The 25762-nt window shown below is 43.5% G+C and overlaps 1 protein-coding gene and 2 non-coding genes across 3 annotated transcripts; all 3 read right to left on the reverse strand.

Annotated features, from left to right (window-relative positions):
• Window positions 1–362: 362 nt before the first annotated feature.
• Window positions 363–469, reverse strand: LOC120269647. Its single transcript, XR_005539291.1, has one exon. It is a non-coding gene; the product is annotated as a small nucleolar RNA R71 (small nucleolar RNA).
• A 2739-nt stretch (window positions 470–3208) lies between these two features.
• On the reverse strand, window positions 3209–25762 carry LOC120268538. The gene is made up of 7 exons (XM_039275892.1): window positions 25592–25762; window positions 15020–15111; window positions 14409–14580; window positions 14008–14291; window positions 13663–13736; window positions 12884–13029; window positions 3209–4297 (listed from the first exon to the last, which is right to left on the reverse strand). Exons 1-7 carry the CDS (start codon window positions 25760–25762, stop codon window positions 3209–3211), a joined length of 2028 nt encoding a protein of 675 aa, XP_039131826.1.
• Window positions 11693–11766, reverse strand: TRNAW-CCA. Its single transcript has one exon. It is a non-coding gene; the product is annotated as a tRNA-Trp (tRNA).

The raw sequence follows: 25762 nt of genomic DNA on the forward strand, positions 1-25762 counted from the left end.
CACTATCCGATTATGCCAGACCTTCAGTGTTGGGGACACAATCGAGTATTGTGCGTCCCCCAATTATAGCTTAGAACTTCGAGCTAAAGCCGGCATTCATCCATATGCTGCAACAGTCCGCACAATTCAACTGTTATGCCAATGAGGATCGAACCAGTCACATAGAGAGCTTCCTCGAGGTGTGTGACATGCTGAAGATAAATGGTGTGATGGATGATGCCATTAAATTGAGAGCCTTCCCATTTTGCTTAAAGGGGAGAGCAAAGCAGTAGCTACACTCATTACCTAGAGCATCCATCACTACATGGGAGGAGATGGTAGTAGCTTTTCTAGCCCGTTATTTCACTCCCGAAAAATCAGCAAAGTTTAGGAATGAGATCTCATCCTTTGTGCAGTTGGAATTGGAGTCTCTATGTGAGACATGGGAAAGGTTCAAGGAACTCCTGCGAAATTGTCCGCAACACGGATTCCCAGAGTGGATGATTGTTCAAACCTTCTACAATGGTATGAACCCGAGTACAAGGCAACTCTTGGATGCGGCGGCAGGAGGTACCTTAGGTAGCAAGATCCCCAATGAGGCTCATCAATTGATTGAGGAAATGGGGTTAAATAGCTACCAGTGGAATGCTAGGGAGAAGAAAAAGGTGGCCGGTCTCCATGAAATTTATACGGTAACTTCATTGGCGTCCAAAGGGGAGAGTTTGAGTAAGAAGCTAGATCTTATAGCTTCGAATAGAGTTGCGGCCGTGACCAATTACACTGGTTGTGGTGGAGGACATGCTCCCTCCAATTACCCAATCGTCATTGGTGATGTTTCTTCAATTGAGAACGTTGACTTTGTAGGTAATGGAATGAGACCTCAAGGGAATCCATACAGCAAAACCTATAATTCATGTTGGAAGAATCATCCCAACTTTTCATGGAGTAATCAAGGACCACAGAAGACCATGGGGCCATCGGGTTTCCAACAACAACAACAAGCCCCTCAAGTGGAAAACAGAATTTCAGGCTTGGAAACCTGAATGACGGATTTGGAGAAGCACTTGGCTAAATTTTTTCAATCGGCAAATACAAGGTTTGAATCAGTCTAGGCTACACTTCTCAATCACACCGCCTCCTTGCACAATCTTGAAAATCAAGTGGGGCAAATTGCGAAGTCTCTCTCCGAAAGGCCACATGGAAGTTTACCAAGCAACACGGAAACCAACCCTAGAGAACATGTGAAGGCGATCACTTTGAGAAGTGGTCATGAGATTGAAGGGAGGCTTCCGAGTGAGAAGCCGAAAAAACACGCACCCGAGGTTGTAGAGGTTGAGGAGGGAGCACACAAAGAGAAAGAGGTGGTAACCCCACCTTTCAAGCCAAGAATCCCTTATCCCTCTAGATTGAAGAATGACCAAGGGGATGAACAGTATAAGAAGTTCTTGAGTTTTTTCAAGCATGCGAAGTTCCTGAAAGACCTATTGACCAACAATAGGAAATTGGAGGAGAGTGCTTCAGTGGTGCTTGATGCTTCATGCTCGGCGGTGTTGCAAAAGAACATGCCAAACAAGAAGAAAGACCTGGGAAGCTTCATCATTCCATGTAACATCGGCAACTTAGGTGAGGAAATGGCATTGGCGGATTCAGGGGCGAGCATCAACGTCATGCTATATACTTTCTTCCAAAAGCTAGGCTTGGGTGAGCCTAGGCCTACTCGGATGACTTTACAATTGGCGGACCGAATGGTGCGACATCCGAGAGACATCATTGAAGACGTGCTTGTCAAGGTGGACAAGTACATTTTTCGGGTTGACTTTGTAGTGCTAGATGTCGATGAGGATGCAGATGTACCCTTGATACTTGGGAGACCATTCTTGTGGACTTCTAAAGAATTGATTGACATGGACGGCGGGGAGCTCACATTGAAAGTTGGAGACGATAAGCTCACATACCGCCTTGCTGAAGCCATGTGGCATTCTCTCGATTTTGATGATACTCTATACTTTCTAGATACTACTGATGAAATTATTGATGAATATATGCAGGAAACATTCAACCCGGATCCGTATGAAGGATTGTTCGACCAAGAGGAGAGCAATGAAGAAGTAATGATGCTTGGTTCGACTGAAGAAGTAAGATCTACCCCGGGGATCTTGAAGAAGGTGCTCCGGAAAATGAAGAGGGCTCGGAGACGCCACCGAAAATACTCCAAGATTGTTGGAGACGTACATGAGCTAAGGAAGTTGGACGAACCATTACTAGGTGGTCCGAAGCCCGAGAGTACACCCTCTATCCTCAAGAGACTTTGCTCATCATGCTTTCAAGCCATGGGTAAGAGGGCAACCTTCATTTATGAACCCCCTAGGATGTATTCGTTTCATTGAACTTCTTTATTATGCTTTCAATAAATTGATGTTTATTGTGAGTTCCAACCTTGAATGCTTGATTGTATGAACATTTCCCCTAGAATGACAGTAGGGTTGAGAGTTCTTGTTGGTAACCTTGTGAGTGAGTGACACACCACGAGCGTTAGACAAAGGTAGGTTGGAGAGGGTTGAGAGGGTGAGTCTAGAGGTACAGGAGCGTCCCCTTTCCCCTCCGACATGATAGATTCTACCTCCGTTCCTTTAGTTCTTTGCGGCCATAATAGAGTGAATGGTCTAAGGGATGAACCTCTGCTGGGGCCTAGTTGCGCGTGCAATGGAGTGAAGCGTTGAGTGGATCTTAGTATCTAGGGCTTAATTGTGCCTGGGGACCTTCCTCCTGGACCAAAGGGTTAGGTCTATAATTAGGAAGCGATTTATCACTTGGAATCCCTAGAGCTCATTGCAACTTTATTCGAGTGCGAGGTTGAGAGGTTATTTAATCTCTCCTCCGGGACATGAATAGAGTTAGGCATAGTTGACCTTAGATTTGGGACTATGTATGTAAGGATTCGACCCCGCTCACCCAGGATTATTAATTCAACAAACCCGTGCACTTGGGGGATATACGCAAGGGCATCTTGTCACCTCCTCATTAAAAAGACTAAAGAGGCATGGAAGGCCAACTACAAGACTAGGATTACAATACAAGTAATGAGCGATAGCAAAGCCAAGCCTTCAGTTTTTGAAAGCCCTACAACTAGCTATCCTATATCAAACAACTAATGCAAGCCTACTCAAATAATCTCATATAAATGCCTGTTCACAACTAAACTAATAGAAAAAGACAACTACTTATTAAATTAAATGTAGTTGAGTTCTTTGTCCTTATTCGGGTCTTGACCGGGTCTGAGCTTCCCATGCTCTATGTTGTTTGGGAACTCCGCAAGGGTCTTACTACCTTCTTGATTTACTATATTTGAATTTGAGTGTTTGGGGTACTTTGGGATTATATTCAACACGGAAGATTTGTGCTTGTGGGCGGTGGTGAATATAGCAGACCAGCGAATCTGGTGGTCGACAATCGTTCGGACTTGGCAAAGGTTGTCACGGCACCTGTAGTAGGACATAGGACTTATCGCGATGCCCGCGGACCGATTTACTATGTCTCTGTCGCTGATGTTCGTCAAAGGGGTCACGTGGATTAGACTGGGTCTTCTTCGGCTAATGAGACCTCGATCCCGAAGCCTTCTAAGTGTCTTTTTGATAGGCGCCTCTATCTGTATGGGGAATTCGCTGCTGAAAGATCCCGCCCAGTGTCTCCCTCCATCCCCCATCATCTTCTGACCTACAGGAGTATACAATGAAACCTTGCTCATGCCTGACCGTGAGATTGCCTGTTGAACATCCAATGGGACGTTGCTCTGACCTGATCTATGCAAGAATGAGATCCCCTTTGATTCTTGCCGGATGTGCTTGATGGCCCCCCATAATACGCTAACTTGGGGATTTCTTACTCCAGATATTCCAAGAGTCTCCGCTTGGTGAACAACGTCCAGTAGACGACCTCTTCCGCTCATCCCCTTTGTCAGCTCTTTTATCGGTATACTATAACCTGGGTCCCTAAACTTGTAATGGATGGCGGAGAGTAGGTGGCAAGAAGTTATATGGATACGGTGCTTTACCCGTAGACGCTTCTCCAGCTCTCGCAAGAATTGTATGGGGGTCGTCCCCAGAGGGGCTTCCCGAATGACCATACCAGGGAATTCTACCGTACTCCGTGTAGCTATAGTTGTTGATTCTGCAGAGCCTACCCAAAGGTTCAGGCCGGATTGTTGGAAGTTGGTGATACATTTTTGTATTTCTATGAGAAGCTTTACGGCACACCCCCCTCCCCCACAAGCACCCCCCCGCGTGAAGGGGGAACCATAAAAGGCCTTTTGTTTTCCCCCCTTCAATGGCCCTTGCCGTTTTCCTTAACAAGCCCTCGAGCCTCCTTTCCGCCGCCTTGCTCATAGAAGCCACGGGTTGACCCCAAAGGCGAATTCTATGATAGAGAAGGCTTTAATAAGAATTTGGCCAGGAGAGACCTTATTAAATATTGCAAAAGAAGGGGCCCTTGCAGATAGAGTCGGGCGGGGAGGCGATACTAGTCATCGGTCGGAGAGCGCGATCTAAGACTCAAGCCCGACAAAAGGCGTGAGGGGCTCAATCAAGCAAGATGAATATCTCGTTGAAGAGGAAGGTTATGAAGAACTGCTAGGGCTTATCCCGAACCAGAATCATGTAGATGAATTAGGTTATGATATGGAAGAAGGGGCAGAAGGAGAATCTCCCTTTCACGATTCAGCACCTCTGTGACCCAAGGTGTATGACTTATCGTATACATCTTTATCAAGACCAAAGAAGATGAAAGCCCTGTGAATTCGTTCCCATGGTTCGATCATTCCCTGTAAAACATGGCGTGTTCGAATGATGATCGCTTTTACGTGAGAAAGGGGGACCACCCTTTAAGCCTAAGTATTCCTCAATGACCGATAGCGAAGTATTCCTCAAGAACCCCCATCGGGGAGTGAAATAGAGATCCTGATATCAGATGTGAACAATCAGTCGAAGGAGCGGAGCTTGGGCGCACTCACTCTAATTGCGTACCTTTCGCATGATGGGTCAGCGATGAAATGGGAACAACAGCTTAAGCCATTAGGTGTAGGCGCTTTTGCAGAGGTGGAAGATTCTAGTTCTTCCTATTTGACCCAAAACTGATCAATCTAGACATGAGCAGGTTAAAGAGAGCTCTAACATGTCTTGGATGACCGAACCCACGTATGTGGCAAAATACGGGGATGACTTGTGGCTCGGGGTGAAAGGGCAACCAAGCTCGGATATAGCTTGTTTTCCATGAAATCTATTTTAGTAGAGCGTATGATGTTGATGGCCCGAGGTAGAGCACTCAATGGGCTAGGGTGGCCCCTATTTTGCTTGACCAACCCCAAGGATACTCCGAATACAGATCGTCTTTGTTTGTACAGATAGACTGATTGGGTGCTAAGATCCAAAGTTAAGAGGGAAACAGCCCAGATCGTACGCTAAGGTCCCTAACCAAGAACTTAGTGGAAAAGAAAGTGATCGGGCGTTGATAACCAGGATGTGGGCTTGGAAGCAGCAATCCTTTAAAGAAAGCGTAATAGCTCACTGGTCTAGCTCCATGGTACCGAAAATGTCTTAGGGCTCAAGTGATTTACCGAAGCGACGAGACCTTGAAAGCTGCTTTTTCAAGTGTCAATAGTGGGACTTTCTGTCAATCGGGGATAGGCAAGCTCAACATCATATATCAATGTGTGTCGATTTCCCGATAACAAAAAAGTGGCTTAGTTTGGAGCATCCAATGATTAGCTTAGCCCGGTAAGCCCACATATGAAGTAGGAGAATCATAGTACCGGAATGACTCAGCTCATTCACAATCGACATTTTTGACACTAGCCAGAGCGTACTACTACAGACAATGGGAAATTCCTCAAGTAGAAAATAGTATAGAACCCGGAAAAGGAAGTTTAATTCTCAAAGACTTATAAAAGAAAAGAAATCTAAAAGCAAAAATACTCTACCTCTTATGGGCTATCATGCTGATGATCGTATAGGCGCCATCTTAGATAGTATAGGTGAATTGTATGTGTAAGGCTTGTGCATCCATGGGGTTTAGTGATTGAGATCTGATGTCGCTGGACGTTGAATTGACTAAACCATGCTAGTGGGCCTATTTTTCTCTTCAAGAAGATTCATGGGAGAGAACCACACCATATGAAGAGAGTGATGAGACCACTCAGAGAACGAGACACTCTTGGTCCTATTTATTATGGCCAAAAAGATGGTTCCAACGGGTTTTCCTAAAGATCATTCCCTTTTCGGAGTGAAACTTCCATCTTGGATGAAGGAACGGGATTCGCAGTGAGCACATGACGAAGCAACAAGGCATGAGCTAATTATTCAACAAAGCAAAGAAAAGGTATTCGCACCGGCAACTCAAAAAACTAGATTTGATCACTGAGAGCCGGCAAGAAGTGTAGGAGCTTTTTAGACAGAGGCTGGGGGTTTACAAAAAAAATATTTACAGAAATCAGAATGAAATAGTCCATTCCCTAAACGGAATAGACAGAAATGATAGAAGTCAACCGATGGAAGTCAAAACTGTCACATTATTACATCCCAAAAACAAGGTATAGATTACATTGGATTCATTCATTCCTATATCTTTCAATCGGTCTCAAGTCTGAGGTCATGGCATCCTTGCTTGAAAGAGTTCCTCTCCTCTGGCCCTGGCCTAGTAGCTCGGGTCGGGCATGCCCTTGATTCTTTTCTTTCTCATCTACGAAGCTGGTCATCTCTGTCAATTTCTTAAGATAATAATATTAGATTTTGTTTTCGGCCTGAGGGACCCGTGTTTACTAGGCGAACCCCTTCGAGGCGGTAAATGAAATTGAGGGTCCACACGATCCTGAAAAAGATGCGGACTGGTGAGAGCCTTTTATATTATAGAATATCTTAGAAACGGGAGGTTGCACGATGAAGCTTCCAATAGGGTGGAGATAAAGAGGAGTGTTGTTCGATATGCTTACATCATCAACACCCTCAACCAGAGATCCATTAATCATCTCTTCCTAATCTGTCTCTCGCATAAACATAAAGAAGCTCGGCAAGTTATGGAAGAGGTAGACGCCGGCGTGTGTGGTGCTCATCAGTGAGGGCCTAAACTAGAATATTTAATATTATAGTAAAGATAACAGAAATGGCTTACTATTGGTTGGAAAGGGAAGGATAGGTCAATAGGTTCCAATGAGTGCTTCAACTATCCATTGAAAGATTTTTCAGCAAAAGCTAAAGTCCACACTACTTCTCTTCTCATTCGGCAACGCAAAGGCAAAGCGGAAAGCTGGCAGAAAAACAGCAAGGGTGGTAGGAGAGAAATGAATTGCATTCCCGATTCATACTATTAAGGATTTGAAAGCATTGCTCTCTCGTCTCTTCTATGGTCCGTTTAGTCACTCGAAATTGAAAGTCACATCACGGGGAGCAAGTAAGCATATATAAGCAGCTGTTTAGTGTATAAGCATTTCTTTAGTGGCCGCAGGCAGGCCCCTCAGTGTAAATGGCGGTGAAAGTTGGTTGAAGAAGATGACGTTACGAGGCGTTCAGAACCGGCAGGCCCCTCAGTGAATGAATTTGAAAGAACGAAGAAGTAAGGAAATGATACAGCTCTCTCTTGAACTATTTCATAAGCAGATCCTCCCCTCCACACCAATCACGAGTTTTTACGCATTGTGTAGATAAGATCATGAAAGAAACGATCAGAATGGTACCCGAATCCATTTACGATCCCAAGTTGCTTCACTCTCTCGGCCATATGAATAAGGTAGCCAAGATAACAAAGTAGATCTCGCCCAGTAGCGCCTTCTTAGGCTCGGTCACGGGGTTGAAGCAACTTGCTACTTCTATCACATGAAAGTTTAGAGTTTCGATAGAGTGATCAGTCGTACTAGCTTGCGATTCAAAAGGTTGAAATTTTCGACACGGTGCGAGGTTATGAAAAAAATTTAACTCGGAGGAGCAAAGTGGATGAGTGCGACACTAAGGCCGTTTCTAGATTTTTTGAAGTAGTAGGCGATTGGTTTTATTTTAACGTCGAGCTTTCAACAGGTTTTGATACATATAGTTTCTAGAACTCGAATAGGCTATAGGGGCACTCGAGAGTCTCAATACTACCAACTCGAATGGATAATAGCGGTAATGAAATTGGATCCAAGGGAGCAGGGCTCAAAATTGCTTACTAACGGACTAGCCCTATAATCGTTGACCTAGAACCCAGCTCTCCCTACTACTACCTTATTCGATAGAGCTGGAGATACTCCCGCCCTTTGAAAGACTTCTTCAAAAATAGGCTTGCTACAGGTATTTTTAAAAAGCTTGATAAAAGCTAACTATAAATACATATCTAAGCTGGGCTTTTCTTCAAATCAAAGGCTTTCTCACAGGATAGATTGTGCCCTATTCCCCACTACCTACTTAAATTGAAATAGTAAATTTTGATTGCTCACAGTCAAAGGAAAAAGGCCTCCAATATTGTATTATATACTATGCACTGACATAAACTTAGTACACATCACAGGGCCCCGCCATCGAAAGCTTTATTCCGCCCCTTGAAAAGCTCTATCTCTACTTTATCCCTCGCTTGCTTTCCCGTTTCTCATCGTAAAGAAAGGTGTTAAAATGAACTCTCTTTTAAGAGATGGCTTTCAAATTCCCTTTCATATGAAAAACTTTCTTAACTTAAAAAGGCTTTATGGAAACATATTTCCTTTGCCTTAAACAAAGAGAGCCCTCGCCTTGTATGTACCGCTATAGAAAAATCTTCTTGGTACAAATGATATTTAAGCAATAAGCTATCTAGTAACCTCACTAGGAAATATGCGAAAAATACCCTAATATGATACGCTAAAGATTCATAAATGAAGGAAATCATTGCCAAGAGCAAAAGATGCACTAGAGGGAATCGGGGCATAGAGCAAATCGAGAGTATGGTATGTATTTTTGGAAGACATTTTTTTGCCACCTAGAGCGGTGGATGAAAGATTGAATGTCGGAAATGACCCAGATGATCGAATCATCGGTAATAATATCAGACAAAAGAACATTCTCCCCATGCTTCCAGACATGCTCGAGCTCAAAAAAAATTCTTTTTGCAATAAAAAGGGGAATCGATTCGAGTTAAAGATGGGATCGATAAATAGAAAACAATTGATATTTCATCTTTGTTTGTGAGATAAAAAATTTCTTACTATACTAAAGGGGTGTCTTTAGAGTATACTAAATTAGTATAGCTATCCTTCCTCCCAAGACGACAAAGGCAGTATCCCAAAACGCTATATAATTCCTTTATACTCTTTCTTGTCTATGCATAACTGTATGTTTGATAAGTGCTTGTGTGTTATTAATGCGAAGCATTCTTTCCTTATGTTAAGCATTACTCTTCTCGGGTTTTTACACAAATATGTGTGTTTTTATGTTACTTTTGTGCAGATAGGGTTGTGAGGCCGAGTACGAAGGAAAGAAGCCAATGTGGATCATAATGCACCGATTTTTGGAGGAAATCTTGCTAAGGTTCAAACGCAAAGACATAGATCGGGTGCGAGATGCTAGAGTGTGTGCCAACCTCCTCGTATTTGAGTTAGCACAACATTTGGAGGGGCACAAGGGCAGTCAGACTCAAGCATTCCGACTTATGCACATAGAACAAGATCTCCACCAACTTGTCCGTCATTAAAGAAGAAAAGCGATCCACGACATGAACATGTGCCTGTTTGCGTCACCTCGATGAAAGTATGGACTCAGAAAGTATTTTAGGCCAGGTACTATAGCAGAACACTATAGTGAAAGTAGTGTAGCAGCACTGTTGACAGCCGACCGAGAAAACAGGAATTCAGAGAATCCACACAGGCATGTGGAAATTTTCACAAGGGCGTGTGTAAAATCCACAGGCCCGTGTGGTCGCCCGATTCTAGCCCTATTTAAAGCCGATTCAACCCCGATTTCAGCATTCTTTTGTCCATCTTTTCCCCAACTTGAGAGAGGGTTTCGGCTAGGATTTTGAGAGGTATTGGCTAAGGTTTTGGAGAGGTTCTACGGCTCTGACATCGTCATTCCTTAGGAATAAGGTTGGTAGGGCAGCTTCCGTCGAGGCGTATCCTATACCAGACAAGGGAATCTTTGGACGACAAGTAGAGGACTTCCCACAAGACCATCAACACGACTATCGAGGGGGTTTTTCTATGGATTCATTGCTTTTACATTCTATTTCTTTTATTGTACTTAGCTCCATGGAGAGCTAAACCCCTAGTGGGTACTTGGGTATTTGTGAACCCTAGGATATATTTGTTTAATTTAATCTCTTTATTATGCTTTCAATTAATTGATGTTTATTGTGAGTTCCAACCTTGAATGCTTGATTATATGAACATTTCCCTTAGAGTGACACTAGGGTTGAGAGTTCTTGTTGGTAAACTTGTGAGTGAGTGACACACCACGAGCGTTAGACAAAGCTAGGTTGGAGAGGGTTAAGAGGATGAGTCGAGAGGTACAGGAGCGTCCCCTTTTCCCTCCGACGTGATAGATTCTACCTCCGTTCCTCGAGTTCTTTGCGGCTATAATAGAGTGAATGGTCTAAGAAATGATCCTCCGCTGGGGCTTAGTTGCACGTGCAACGGAGTGAAGTGTTGAGATGATCTTAGTATCTAGGGCTTAATTGTGGTTAAGGACCTTCCACCTGGACCAAAGGGTTAGATCTATAATTAGGAAGAGATTTATCACTTGGAATCCCTAGAGCTCATTGCAACTCTATGCGAGTGCGAGGTTGAGAGGTTATCTAATCTCTCCTCCGGAACATGTATAGAGTTAGGCATAGTTGACCTTAGATTTGGGACTATGTATTTATGGATTTCCATGACTCACCATTGCATTGATTAGGAAGCATAATAGAGGGTTCTTTCACTTGAAACGATTGTCCTAGGCAGAGCATTATCCGAGTACCCCATCTTTATCAATTGCCTTACCTCACTCTTTACTCGTACTCTCTTACTTGTTGTTTTTACTTTTGAGAATTGAATCATTGTCACATTTATCACTACTGATCTTTCACATAGCTAAGAAGCGGATTAAGTGTTTTTATTCCCTATTCCTTGTGGATTCGATACCCGCTCATCCGGGATTATTACTTCGACAAACCCGTGCACTTGCGGGATATACGCAAGGGGACCTTGTCAATGTTATTCAATAGACCAATAGAAAATTCCAAACCTCAAAAGGGTTCCATTATTGGCTTCGTAATAGAAAAAAAAAGATTATGGTGAAGTGTGAATCAATGGGAAAAATAATTCATTATATATTATCTGCAAATAATTATTTTATTATAAATAACTATATAATGTGAAATAATAAAAGCCCTTTACTTTAGGGTTAAAAGTTTTTTGTTTGAATCCTTTTATTTCAATTCAAGTAATTGGTTGGTCATACTATAATATAATACTAAAGTCAAGTAGTTTAGTATTAAAAAAAAAAGAAAAAATTTGAGTTTTTATATTTTGAATCGTCTTAGGTCTAATTCCTATTACTTTGGCAGGATTATTCGTAACTGCATATTTACAATACAGACGCGGTGATCAGTTGGACCTTTTATTTTATTGAGTAATCTTTCTTTTTTTTATTGAATTGACCTCGTATCGTAGGTAAAATTTTAATTGTAATTTAACTTTGTTAAGTTAAGTTTTTTTTATTGTGATTCGACATAACATAAACGGAATCACGCTCTGTAGGATTTGAACCTACGACATCGGGTTTTGGAGACCCACGTTCTACCGAACTGAACTAAGAGCGCTTTCTTACAACAGGAGATCAAGCTGTAAAGAAAAGGATGATTTTTGTACCGCATGCATATTGTTGTATAAGAAAACTACAAATTTTGTCCAAGTCCAATTTGAATCGATCTCAATTGATCCCTCGTTACTGCCCATAGGATAAGTAATGGGTAGGGATGACAGGATTTTAACCTTAGTTCTATTTTTGACCCCAATCAAAGGCGCTACCAAGCTGCGCTACATCCCTTTTTAAAAAAATTGTTGTACAGTGTCATTGTACAAAATCCCTGTCTTGTTTTCCACATCGTTATTTTATCCTCCATCTATATTATATATAATTTTCTTGCCATTTTTTCTTTTTGGTATCAATATATATATATTTTTCTTTATATTCATATTCTATAATCAATGAATACTCATCATCCCGATCCCGCCGCTCCTACCAAGGAAGATAGAAGTTTCGAGGGTTTCCCGATAGAAAGATTTGCATGCGAGAGAGATCCCAATTCCGTGTATCCGGTTAAGCAAGCCCCGCCGCCAGCTTCCACCCATTCAAGAAGGTCCTGATCCGAGTGTTTAATAATTACTTCATGCGTTATATATACAGGGAGAGATAGGAGTAATCCGACCCAGCTACGTTTGCTCCCGCTCCGATGATTGGGCTAATCGATTGCTCTCCCTATGCCCTGCCTGAGGTATCGATGGGATACGAAGAAGAACTGGATGTAGGGGATGGAACACCGATCCTGGAAATGACAAGGGCTTGGGGAAAGATGCTATGCTTGAGTCACCGGAAATGGTTGGTGACGAAGAAAATCATAGGTAGCTTGCAAGCATAGGAATTGATAACCTAATTCATTTATTCCCCCCAGCCGATGTGCTGTGCTAGATCATCTCCTGCTGATGTCCCAACTCCATTTCCTTTGCGAATATACGGGTTAGGATCAAGGGTTGGTATCTTGGCGATAGTTATCGTGGCATTATCTTATTTCGCGGAGCGCTAAGTCGCTGAATTACGTCGATCTTTTTCCCGACCGATGAGTCTTGGATTATTTACATCCTTACCGTTCGCTTCTTTCTTTTTTGAGCTTCCCTTTCCATCTCCTGCACCTTCTATTTCTTATTTTAATGCCTAACCTCCTCTCCTGAGCCTTGCCTTCGAAAGCCAAGCCAACTCAAGAGCTCCTGCTCACTCCTACAACTATACTTGTGAGTACCTATTGCTTCTGTGCCCCTTCGTGCTTCTTGTGATGGGCTTTCCGGCGGTTGTGCCGGTGTAGATTCTGTGCAGTTCGATTACAGTCGTAGATGAGTCTTTACTGAAACCGCCAGTCGTACCCTTGGGTATAGCCATTCTCGAAAGAAAATAATGATTTTTCGATACGGTGTGTTATGAAAGTTGTATGACTTGGTGTGAATGGCTGAGGATCCGTTGTCTTTCCCAGTGGGGAGGACTGGGACTGATTCTCTCTGTGAAGCCGGCGACCCTCATGTCATTAGATAGATGGTTGACTGAGAGTTAGGATGGATCTTTCTTTCAATAGACTAGGATCACATCCTTGCGTTATGTTGTATGTAATAACGAATATCAAAAAAAGCAATAATATATATATATATTATTACTTCCTTCTCGAGTACCCAAGCCTACGCTTGCTTACCTTAGACCAAGGGACTAAGAAAGAGGTTTTTAGTGAAAAACTCCGCTCGTTTAACCAAAAACTTGTTATATATACTACTTGACTTCTGCTGACTAAGGTCCTTCGCTTGTGCTTTTTGCAAGATCCATTGATATAGACACTATGTCGATGAAAAAGACTAAAGTGGGACCAGGAAGGAAGGCACCCCACCACTAAGAGCTTGTTTTGCTTTCGCTCCGCTCGCCTCCACGTGCCCTCTCCTACTTTGTTTAAGCATACCTGTCACTTCACAAAAGTAGGAACCTTCTCGGCGAGTTACTCTAACCACCGGGGTCCCCTCCGGCTGACCTACCCTACCATTGATTTGATACAAAAAGCGTAAAGTCAATGGCCCAATCTTTCCAACAAAGCAACTTCCTTTCTTTTCCAAACAAATTAGTCCAACTTCGTACCTTTCTGGCATAAACCGTATATCTCAGAGAGGTCGTCTTTCTGTGGGTTGGTTTGGCCGGAACACCAAATCTATGAAAACTCTAATTCCCGATATTGTCAATGTTGCGTCTTGTCTTAGTAAAAAAAATTATTTCCTTGGCCTGACACTTTCCTATCCTCCCTTTCACAGACTGAATGACATAAACAACATCATTTTTTGTTTCGGCATGATCAACAAGCTTGGATAAATCAGAATGATGTCTGTCTTGAAGATGGAAACAAATGTGATACTCATCCATACCCCAGCCGGTTGTATAGTGGAATGATACAGGGACTCGGGCCTGCATCATCTCTTCAAAGCTGGTTTCAGCTGGGAAGTTGCTGTTTCTGAACAAAATTGGCAGCCATCTCATTGGCTTGGTCGCAAAGGCCTTACACCTAAGAGCACTGGCTCCTCCGATCCCGATTCGATTGCCCTATTCATCAAATCACAGAAATGGCCATCTCATAACTAAGCTAAAGACCGACCATCCAGCTAGGTCAGCAAATGTCGGCCCTGGGTAAATAGAGAAAGCCAACGAATGGTTACCAACCGCACAAGGAAGTTGGAAGGCAAGAGACGACCAGCTTAGAACTCGGCATCCCAATGAAGAGCTATTCGTCTTATTTCGAAGATTGACTCCCCTTTCTGGAGCGTAGGCTTCTCGAGCTAAGGTGGTGGGTGGCCTAAGATAGACCAAGCCAAAGGATTGGGATAGGATCAGACTAGCCCAATAGGACTACATTCATTCAGAGGTTACCAGAAAAGGCCATGTCCAGGAGATGAGCATAGGTGATTTCGGATCCGACGATTGACGCTTTTCATTACCTCCGCTCTCGTTCGCTTAGGCAGTCTTTCTCATAGGCTAAACTCACTTAGCGCAGAGAAGTGAGCAATCACACTTTGCCTTAACCCTTTGTGCGCCATCCAATACACAATGTAGTGTAAGAAACAAACTACTTAATACAACCTAGCTAGCCCGCGCTATTTGGATGGATCAGAGTAAGTGCCGGCAATCTCGCCTTCCTTTCTTAGTGTACAAGAACAAGTCTCCATGAGCGACAGTAGCTCATAGCGGAACCATCTGAAAGTAAGCTACTAAGCGTAAGGGCTACTAGCTAACAAGTCAAGCTTGAAATTCCAGTTGTTGAAGTCCTACACTACACGATCGGCAAGCTAAGCCAATCCAATCGAGCAGTCAGTCTATCCAAGCTAACAAGCCAAATTATCCAAGCGTTGCGTTCAAGCCAGCCAAGCTACTTCAACAGGTGGACCATAAAACCAGGATCAAAAAGTGTAAAGTGGAGCTGCAAGTCGGAGTGACTTTCAACTGACTTACGGCTTTCGATATGCGTATGGTAGAAGAGCCTTATGAACTTGGGAGGACCTCTCTTTCTAAGCTTGCCTCTGTTCTTTGCATCCCCTTTCATGCTTCAGTTGATCAACCTAGCCCTTTCCCTTTGTAGATGGGAAAAGAAAATTGTTCAGGAAGCGTTATATTTCGAGACCACGTCAAGAAAGATTGGATAGTCAGTTTTTTTTAGAGCCCTCATTCTGTTTTTGTGTTTTTTAGACCCGCTCACAAAGGGGCCCCTCTCTAATAAGGAAAGAAAAATTAATTTAAGAAAAAAAGAAAGACTCCAGAGCAGCTAGACTAGAGTTCTTCTTCTCGAAAATCTGGCAATTCCATTCTTAGCATTCTCCTTCGCCCCAACACCAACATCGTTGATGAAAGAAAGTCTGGAAGACTAGAAAGAAAAGTCCAGTGGTCCCCAGCTGGATGTTGCTCCGATGGCTCTTCTCTTAAAGGGGGAACCCAGGACCTGCCGGGGAAGGAGGAAGATTGAGAAATCACACAGGGGCTTTCCTTAGGTTAGGGGATTGACAAGGTCCCCTTGCGTATATCCCACAAGTGCACAGGTTTGTCGAAGTAATAATCCCGGATGAGCGGGTATCGAATCCACATGGAGTAGGGAATAAAAACACATAATCCACTTCTTAGCTATGTGAAAGATCAGTAGTGATAAGTGTGACAATGATTCAATTCTCAAAAGTAAAAACAACAAGTAAGAAAGCACGAGTAAAGGAGGAGGTAAGGCAATCGATAAAGATGGGGTACTCGGATAATGCTCCGCCTAGGACAATCGTTTCAAGTGCAAGAACCCTCTATTATGCTTCCTAATCAATGCAATGGTGAGTCGTGGAAATCTTTAAATATATAGTCCCAAATCTAAGATCAACTATGCCTAACTCTATACATGTCCCGGAGGAGAGATTAGATAACCTCTCAACCTCGCACTGGAATAGAGTTGCAATGGGCTCTAGGGATTCCAAGTGATAAATCTCTTCCTAATTATAGACCTAACCCTTTGGTCTAGGTGGAAGGTCGCTAACCACAATTAAGCCCTAGATACTAAGATCACCTCAACGCTTCACTCCGTTGCACGCGCAACTAAGCCCCAGCGGAGGGTCATTCTTTAGACCATTCACTCTATTATGGCCGCAAAGAACTCAAGGAATGGAGGTAGAATCTATCACAGCGGAGGGGAAAGGGGACGCTCCTGTACCTCTTGACTCACCCTCTAAACCCTCTCCAACCTAGCTTTGTCTAACGGTCGTGGTGTGTCACTCACTCACGAGGTTACCAACAAGAGCTCTCAAACCTAGTGTCACTCTAGGGGAAATGTTCATACAATCAAGCATTCAAGGTTGGAACTCACAACAAACATCAATTAATTGAAAGCATAATAAAGAGATTCAATGAAACAAATACATCCTAGGGTTCACAAATACCCAAGTACCCACTAGGGGTTTAGCTCTCCATGGAGCTAAGTACAATCAAAGAAATAGAATGTAAAAGCAATGAATCCATAGAGAAACCCCCCCGATAGTCATGTCGATGGTCTTGTGGAAAGTCCTCTACTCGTCGTCCAAAGATTCCCTTGTCCGGTATATGATACGCCTCGATGGAAGCTCCCCTACCAACCTTCTTCCTAAGGAATGACGATGTCAGAACCGTAGAACCTCTCCAAAACCTTAGCCAATACCTCTCAAAATCCTAGCCAAAACCCTCTCTCATGTTGGGGAAAAGATGGAGAAAAGAATGCTGAAATCAGGGCTGAATCGGCTTTAAATAGGGCTGGAATCGGGCTACCACACGAGCCTGTGGATTTTACATACGCCCCTCTGGATTTTACACACCCCACAGTGGATTCTCCAATTCAGTTTTTCTCGCGGCGGTGAGCATGTGTTGCTATAGTATTTTTCGCTATAGTGATGCGCTCTCGTGCACGGCCTAAAAATACTTCTGAGTCCATACTTTCATTGAGGTGACGCAAACGGACACACGTTCACGTCGTGGAGATCTTGTTCTATGTGCATAATTCAAAACGCTTGAGTGTGACTGCCTTTGTGCCCCTCCAAGTGGTTGTGCTAACTCAAATACGAGGAGGTTGGCACACACTCTAGCATCTCACACCCGACCTATGTCTTCGCGTTTGAACCTTAGCAAGATTTCCTCCAAAATCGGTACATTATGATCCACATTGGTTTCTTTCCTTCATACTCAGCCTCACAACCCTACCTGCACGAAAGTAACATAAAAACACACGTATTAGTGTAAAAAAACCCGAGAAAAGTAATGCTCAACATAAGGAAAGAATGCTTCGCATTCATATCACACAAGCACTTATCAAACTCCCCCACACTTAAGCTTTTGCTTGTCCTCAAGCAAAAATTAAACATTCTGTGCATAGATGAAGAAATATTGGAAGTGCTTGGCCTTAGGTTCACCAAAGTGTACAGAAAGAGCATTCTACAAGTAAGGGAAATTTCAACATTAAATACAAAAAAAATTAAAGCTCTAGCTAAAAACTTCAATCAAAAGGACAACAAACCCAAAATCGTGTATGTGTGTGAACTCACTCAAAACAACCCAAGGTATACTCCTCAAAGTTCTAAGTACAAGGGACTTATTTATCTACAATAGTGACAACAATTTCAAAGATGGTAGTAGCTTTACACATCCTCTAAGGTAGCCCTTTCCAAAGCGGCCGCTAAGGTGGCTTTCACACATTCGAGGTGGTAGCTCTTTCTACCAGAGTGGTAGCTTTCACTCATCCTATGAGATAGCTCTTTCTCTCATTAGGGCATAGCTAGTATCCGACTTATGAGAATTGCTTCATACTACATAGGTGGTAGCTCTTTCCACCCAAAATACAAAACAAACAAGAAAACTATTTTGTTCATTCTTTTCATCATTTTTTTTAGAATTTAACACAAGAAACAACTATAACTAGTCCCTTTAACATCGAACATGAGTTTTCAATAGAGTTTAAAGAGTGAGTAGTGCACTGAGTGTAAATCGGGTAAAAATTCCTAGAAATTCAAGCAAGAACTAAAGCATGAAAACATTCAATGTTAAAAATTCTCCTAAACTCAAGAATACAATCATTGCAACTATGGTGAACCGCCATTGGCTGTATGAGCATGTATAACAATCAAAACTAACACAAAAGATATGTGCACTATGAAACTCCCCCCCACACTTAAGTTGTACATTATCCCCAGTGTACACATGCAAGCTCACTCATAATGTATATCAATGAAGAATACATGTGGGAGAAGCAATCAAAACAATACTCCCCTGATTCCTAGTGTCGCGTTTGATGGAGCTAAGTCCTTGGGAGTAATGTTCCGACGGGTTATGAAGCTCACACGGGCAAGTGCCGAAGCACCTTGGCCGTGCCCATGACAGAGTCTCAATTCCCATGATGACAAGACTATCTGCATGCATACATGAGGGGTTCAGTGAAGCTCAATAAAACAAAAACAACTCGAGTATATATAAAAGATAGATAATGAATACAACTCGAGATGCAAAATGAAAAATAAACTCGAGAGGAGAATCCTTTCTGAGTGAACAAGTCTAAAATAAAATGCAAAAGAAAGAAAATGCAGAAAAATAAAGTCACGCTCTGTCGTCTCCTCTACTACTGCCGGTGGTGGGGAAATATAAGGTGGATCCACCGGTGCTGGTATAGGAGATGGCGGTGCAGGAGAGGCCGAGGGGGTCTTAGGAGTCCTTGGTCGCAAAACAAATGAGGAGGCGACGTATTGCTCTAAGATCTACTGTAATACGTCGAAACATGCCATGAACTCTGTGTACTGAGTAACTTGTGTAGCCCTAATCTCAGCAATCTCTGCTCGAGCCTCAGCCACCTCTATCCATATTACTCCCACCGCACTCTCGAGCCTCTTGAAGTGATCATGGGCTCGAGATGATGAAAACATACGTACAGGGGAAGCGTCCTCTACCGCCAAAGGTGCCTCGGTCTCCAGCGGTGCTGCCTGAGGCTAAGGGGCAGGCTGTGAAGCTTCGGTATGATCACCCTCACCCTCAGCTATCTCTGGAGCTGGTAGCACCAATGCATAAACCCTTGTCCAAACTTTACAGACCATGCCCATCAATCTCAGTGTCTCTAAACTCAGGGGGGTAGGTATACTCGTCTTCTCAGCCCACGAATCTAATCCAAGAGACCCATGCCCAGCACTAATCTCATAATGTAGGGGCCCGAGAAGATCGTTCCTAGTCTAGCATAATGCCCCTGATGTCTGATGTACTCTGCCATGATGTGTCCTAAGTGAATCGGTACGCGTTGCACCATCGAGTACAAGTATAGAAGCTCCTGCCAGCTCAGAACGCCAGTGCTATCACCACGACCATTCACCGATCTGCTCATGATGGCATGTAAGTATCGGTATGCAGGTCAGGAAAGGCACGTGGCCTTGGACACCCCCGGCTCGTACTGACCCTGACCACATAGCACCCTATAAGCCCTCTGCGGGGTCAAAGCTCCGGGATAATCATTTGGCAACTGAGAGTACTCCTCAGTGTCTATGAATGCCTCCTCATACAAGCCAAGCAGAACTGAAAACTATGGTGTTGTCCAAGTGCTCTAAACTGAATGGTGTCCAAACTGTCAAAGCTCGCATACGATCTATCAAACTCGAATGATGATAGCACCTCCAGTGCAAACTCTCGGATGGCTAGCTCTCTAATCATCAATAACTGCAGCCACCCACCTACTGAAACGAGATCCTCGACCTCATCAGCAAACTCATCTCCCTGCTGTAGATCTCCCAGTATACTCGTGTCTAGGAATCGAGTCTGTCTGAACCGGAGTCTCGTTAAGTGCTCATAGCGAACTTGATGCTCTAGAATCGCGAAACTCATGCCCCCAGGCTCAAGGGATGACTCACGGGATGACACACACGGCCTCTTATCAGCTTGCTTCTTCGACCGAGGTGCCATAATCTGCAAAATTTGACACAAAATCGATCAAACAAGTTGATAAACTAACACTGCAGAAATCCACACGGTCGTGTGGAATTTCTGCTCGCCCATGTGGATCCACGGGGTGTGAAAGCCGCACTGCCGCGCCACAAGAATCCAAAAATACAACTTAAAATTACTTCTAACTTCGTTTTAAACATAAATCATCTTTCTAATTGAAGAAATGAAGGTTATTAACCAGATTCATCTATGAAAATCATGAATTGATGAAGGAAATCATAAATAGGGCTTACCGACGAGTTAAAATGAAAGAACTATGAATCGGCCAGAAAACCTTGCAACAATCCTACCAAATCGGTGCTAGGAGGTCAGGGGTTGATGTGAAAGTGCTCCCAGACGAATGGAGGGTGTGAGAGAGAAGAGAAACAACTATTCTTTAAAAAGAACTCGCGCCTCTTGGGATTCTATACATCCACACGGGCGTGCGGAAATTACCCACGCCCGTGCGCCCCCATAGGAGAGACCCATAGGGGCAAGTGCACGCCCTTGGGTGCTCTCAGGAAAAATTCTCACTGACTCTGAATGCTCGTACACGGGCGTGCGAAAAATACCCACGCCCGTGCGCCCGACCCATAGGGGCAGCCGCTCGCCCTTGTGGCTTCTCTGTACATCCGAGAAAAATTGCTAAGTGTTCCACACGCCCGTGCAGAAATTCCACACGGGCGTGGACATTAACATGCCAAACTCAGAAGGGCACCCACACGCCCCTGTGTCTTCTCGGGATGAAGAGGGCTCCTCTGCAGAGTTTCACATGGGCATGCGGAAATTACCCATGCCCGTGCACTTGTCACAAGGTCGCCCACAGGGGCGAGTTCACGCCCTTGTGTGCTTTCGGGATAATTGGCCAAACTCTGCACGAATTCACACGCCCGTGCGGAAATTACCCAAGGGCATGCGATATTCGCATGGTCGTTCACAGGGGCAGGTGCACGCCCCTATGCCTTCTCTAGATGAGCTCGCAATACAAATACACGGGTGTGTGGAAATTCCACATGCCCATGCGTTTTCACTGGATGCCTTAGAAAAACCTACAGGCTCTGCAGAAAGTTTCTGAACATGTTTACACACTCAGAGCCTGCCCTAGTATGCAAGTCTCACCAGCGAAAAACATGGAATAAAGCTCAAACGACAGAACTTCGCCAATTCCACATGAAAACACATGATGAATATTCAAAGCTCACAAGAAAATCTTAGCACAAGCATCTAAAAATCAAGGTACAAACACTTAACAAATTATTCATGCAAACAAACTAGACTAGAAAATAAGAAAACAGTAAACACTTGGTTTGCTCCCAAGAAGCGCTTATTTAATGTCACTAAGCTTGACGTACCTTGTCCTACCTCACGGTGGTTCATGAATGAAAGTTGCCCTCTTACCCATGGCTCGAAAGCATGATGTGCAAAGTCTATTGAGTGTAGAAGTTGACTTATCAGGCTTCGGACCACCTAACAATGGTTCATCCAACTCCTTCAGTTTACGGACGTCTTCGATAGCCTTGGAGTGTTTCCAGTGGTGTCTCCTAGCCTTCTTCATTTTCCGGAGCATCTTCTTCAAGATCCCCGGGGAAGATGGTACTTCTTCCGTCAAACCAAGCATCATTACTTCTTCATAATCCTCCTCTTGGTCGAACAAACCCTGGTATCGGTCCAGATTGAACATTTCCTGCATGTATTCATCAACAATCTCATCAGTAGTGTCTAGGAAGTATAAAGTATCATCAAAATCAAGGGAATGCCGCATGGCTTCAGCAAGGCGGTATGTGAGCTTGTCATCTCCAACCCTCAAAGTTAGCTCTCTGCCGTCCATGTTAATTAATGCCTTGGAAGTCCGCAAGAACGGTCTCCCAAGTATCAAAGGTACATCCGTATCCTCATTGATGTCTAGCACTACAAAGTTAATCAGAAAAATGTACTTGTCAACCTTGACAAGCACGTCTTCAATGATACCTCTCGGATGTCGCACTGTTCGGTCTGCTAGTTGCAAAGTAATCCGGGTAGGCCTAGGCTCGCCTAAGCCTAGCTTTTGAAAGAAGGTGTATGGCATAACATTGGTACTGGCCCCTGAGTCCGCCAATGCCATTTCCTCACCTAGATTGCCAATATTAAATAGAATGATGAAGCTTCCCTGGTTTTTCTTCTTGTTCGGCATATTCTTTTACAATACCGTTGAGCATGAAGCATCTAAAATCATTGAAGCACTTTCCTCCAACTTCCTCTTGTTAGTCAACAAGTTTTTCAAGAACTTCGCATACTTAGTCATTTGGGCTAATGGCTCAACAAAAGGAATATTGATGTGGAGTTGCTTGAACAAACTTAGGAACTTGTTGTACTGTTCATCCCCTTGGTCATTTTTCAATCTAGAGGGATAAGGGATTCTTGGCTTGAAAGGTGTGGGTGCCACCTCTTTCTCTTTTCTTGTTCCCTCTTCTACCTCAACGCTTCACTCCATTGCATGCGCAACTAAGCCCCAGCGGAGGGTTATCTCTTAGACCATTCACTCTATTATGGCCGCAAAGAACTCGAGGAACGGAGGTAGAATCTATCACGTCGGAGGGGAAGGGGGACGCTCCTGTACCTCTCGACTCAACCTCTCAACCCTCTCCAACCTAGCTTTGTCTAACGCTCATTGTGTATCACTCACTCACAAGGTTACCAATATGAACTCTCAACCATAGTGTCACTCAAGGGAAAATGTTCATACAATCAAGCATTCAAGGTTGGAACTCATAATAAACATCAATTAATTGAAATCATAATAAAGAGATTCAATGAAACAAATACATCCTAGGGTTCACAAAAACCCAAGTGCCCACTAGGGGTTTAGCTCTCCATGGAGCTAAGTACAATCAAAGAAATAGAATGTAAAAGCAATGAATCCATAGAGAAACCCCCTCGATAGTCATGTCGATGGTGTTGTGGAAAGTCCTCTACTCGTCATCCAAAGATTCCCTTATCCGGTATAGGATACGCCTCGATGGAAGCTCCCCTACCAACTTTCTTCCTAAGGAATGGCGATGTCGGAGCCGTAGAACCTCTCCAAAACCCTAGCCAATACCTCTCAAAACCCTAGCCGAAACCCTCTCTCAAGTTGGTGAAAAGATGGAGAAAAGAATACTAAAATCATGGCTGAATCGGCTTTAAATAGCGCTGCAATCGGGTGACCACACGGGCCTGTGGATTTTTCACATGGCTATGTGGAATTTCCACATGGTCGTGTATAATTTCAACACGCCCGTGTGGATTCTCTGAATTCCAGTTTTCTCGGCCGGTTGTGAACAGTACTGCTACACTACTTTCCCTACAATGTTCCGCTACAGTACCTGGCCTAAAATACTTCCCGAGTCCATACTTTCATCGAGGTGATACAAACAGGCACACGTTCACGTCGTGGATCGCTTTGCTTCTTTAATGACGGACAAGTTTGTGGAGATCTTGTTCTATGTGCATAACTCAGAATGTTTGAGTGTGACTGCCCTTGTGCCCCTCCAAATGGTTGTGCTACCTCAAATACGAGGAGGTTGGCACACACTCTAGCATCTCGCACCCGACCTATGTCTTCGCATTTGAACCTTAGCAAGATTTTCTCCAAAATTGGTGCATTATGATCCACATTGGCTTCTGTCTTTCATACTCGGCCTCACAACCCTACCTGCAGGAAGGTAACATAAAAACACACATGTTAGTGTAAAAACCCGAGAAAAGTAATGCTCAACACAAGGAAAGAATGCTTCGCATTCATATCACACAAGCACTTATCAAACTCCCCCACACTTAAACTTTTGCTTGTCCTCAAGCAAAAATTAAACATTCTGCGCATAGATGAAGGAAATATTGGAAATGCTTGACCTTAGGTTCACCAAAGTGTACAGAAAGTGCATTCTACAAGTAAGGGAAATTTCAACATTAAATACATAAAATCAAAGCTCTAGCTAAAAACTTGAATCAAAAAGGACAACAAACCCGAACTCGTGTACGTTTGTGAACTCACTCAAAATAACCCAAGGTATACTCCTCAAAGTTCTAAGTACAAGGGACTTATTTATCTACAAAAGTGATAACAATTTCAAAGATGGTAGTAGCTTCACACATCCTCTAAGGTAGCCCTTTCCAAAGCGGCCGCTAAAGTGGCTTTTACACTTTCGAGGTGGTAGCTCTTTCTATCGGAGTGGTGGCTTTCACTCATCCTATGAGATAGCTCTTTCTCTCATTAGGGCATAGCTAGTATCCGACTTATGAGAGTAGCTTCATACTTCATAGGTGGTAGCTCTTTCCACCCAACAAGCACAAATAAACAATAAAACTATTTTGTTCTTTCTTTTCATTTTCCATTATTTTTTCTAGAATTTAACACAAGAAACAATTATAACTAGTCCCTTTAACATCGAACATGAGTTTCCAATAGAGTTTAAAGAGTGAGGAGTGCACTGAGTGTAAATCGGGTAAAAATTCCTAGAAATTCAAGCAAGAACTAGAGCATGAAAACATTCAATGTTAAAATTTCTCCTAAACTCAAGAATACAATCATTGAATCTAAGGTGAACTACCATTGCCTATGTGAGCATGTATATCAATCAAGAACAATAAAAAAGGATGTGTGCACTATGAAACTCCCCCCCACACTTAAGTTGTACATTATCCTCAATGTACATATTCAAGCTCACTCAAAATATATATTAATGAAGAATATATGTGGGAGAAGCAATCAAAACAATACTTCCATGACTCCTAGTGTCGCGTTTGATGGAGCTAAGTCCTTGGGAGTAATGTTCCGACGAGTTGTGAAGCTCCACGGCCAAGTGCCAAAAGCACTTTGGCCGTGCCCATGTTTACAAAGTCTCAATTCGAAGATGACAAGACCATGCACGCATACACAAGGGGGTTCGGTGAAGCACAAGAAAAAAACAAAAAAATAACTCGAGTATATAAAATATAAAGCAATGAATACAACTCGAGATGCAAAATGAAAAATAAACTCGGGAAGGAGAATCGCTTTACGAGTGAACAAAATCTAAAAAAATAAAGTGGATAAAGGTAAAATAAAGTAAAGTCAAGTGTCGGTGTCACCCTCAGGCTCCGGTGCTGCTACTAGTGAAGACACACACGGTGGGTCTTGTGGTGCGAGAATAGGTGATGGGGATCTTTGGAGGTGCTGAGGGGAGCACGAGGAGTCCTCGGACGCAATACAAATGATGAGGCGACATCTCGCTCTAAGATCTGTTGTAATACGTCAAAACGTACCATGAACTCTGTATAATGAGTGACCTGCATAACCCTAATCTCAGTAATCTCTGCTCGAGCCTCAGCCACCTCTGCCCGTATCACTCCCACGGCATTCTCGAGCATCTCAAAGTGATCATGGGCTCGAGATGGTAAAAACATACGCACGGGGGTGCGTCCTCTGCCACCGGAGGTGCCTCAGTCTCCATCGGTGCTGGCTGATCCTCGGGGGTAGGCTGGGAAGCCTTAGCATGATCACCCTCATCCTCAGCTATCTCTAGAGCTGGTAGCACCAAAGTATAAACCCCTATCCGAACTCTGCGGACCATGCCCAT

The sequence above is a fragment of the Dioscorea cayenensis genome, chromosome 9, assembly GCF_009730915.1.
Source record: "Dioscorea cayenensis subsp. rotundata cultivar TDr96_F1 chromosome 9, TDr96_F1_v2_PseudoChromosome.rev07_lg8_w22 25.fasta, whole genome shotgun sequence".
Taxonomy (NCBI): Eukaryota; Viridiplantae; Streptophyta; class Magnoliopsida; order Dioscoreales; family Dioscoreaceae; genus Dioscorea; species Dioscorea cayenensis.

Bases quoted from the DNA above. Each gene is read 5' to 3' on its own strand.
- LOC120268538 (XM_039275892.1), bottom strand. From the start codon at position 25,762: ATGGGCATGGTCCGCAGAGTTCGGATAGGGGTTTATACTTTGGTGCTA. The intron at 15,112-25,591 runs GTATGTTTTTAC...CTGTTGAAGTAG, and splicing joins CAGAGGACGCACCCCCGTGC to CTTGGCTGGCTTGAACGCAA. The intron at 4,298-12,883 runs GTTAGGCATTAA...GGGCCATTGAAG, and splicing joins GGCAAGGCTCAGGAGAGGAG to GGGGGAAAACAAAAGGCCTT.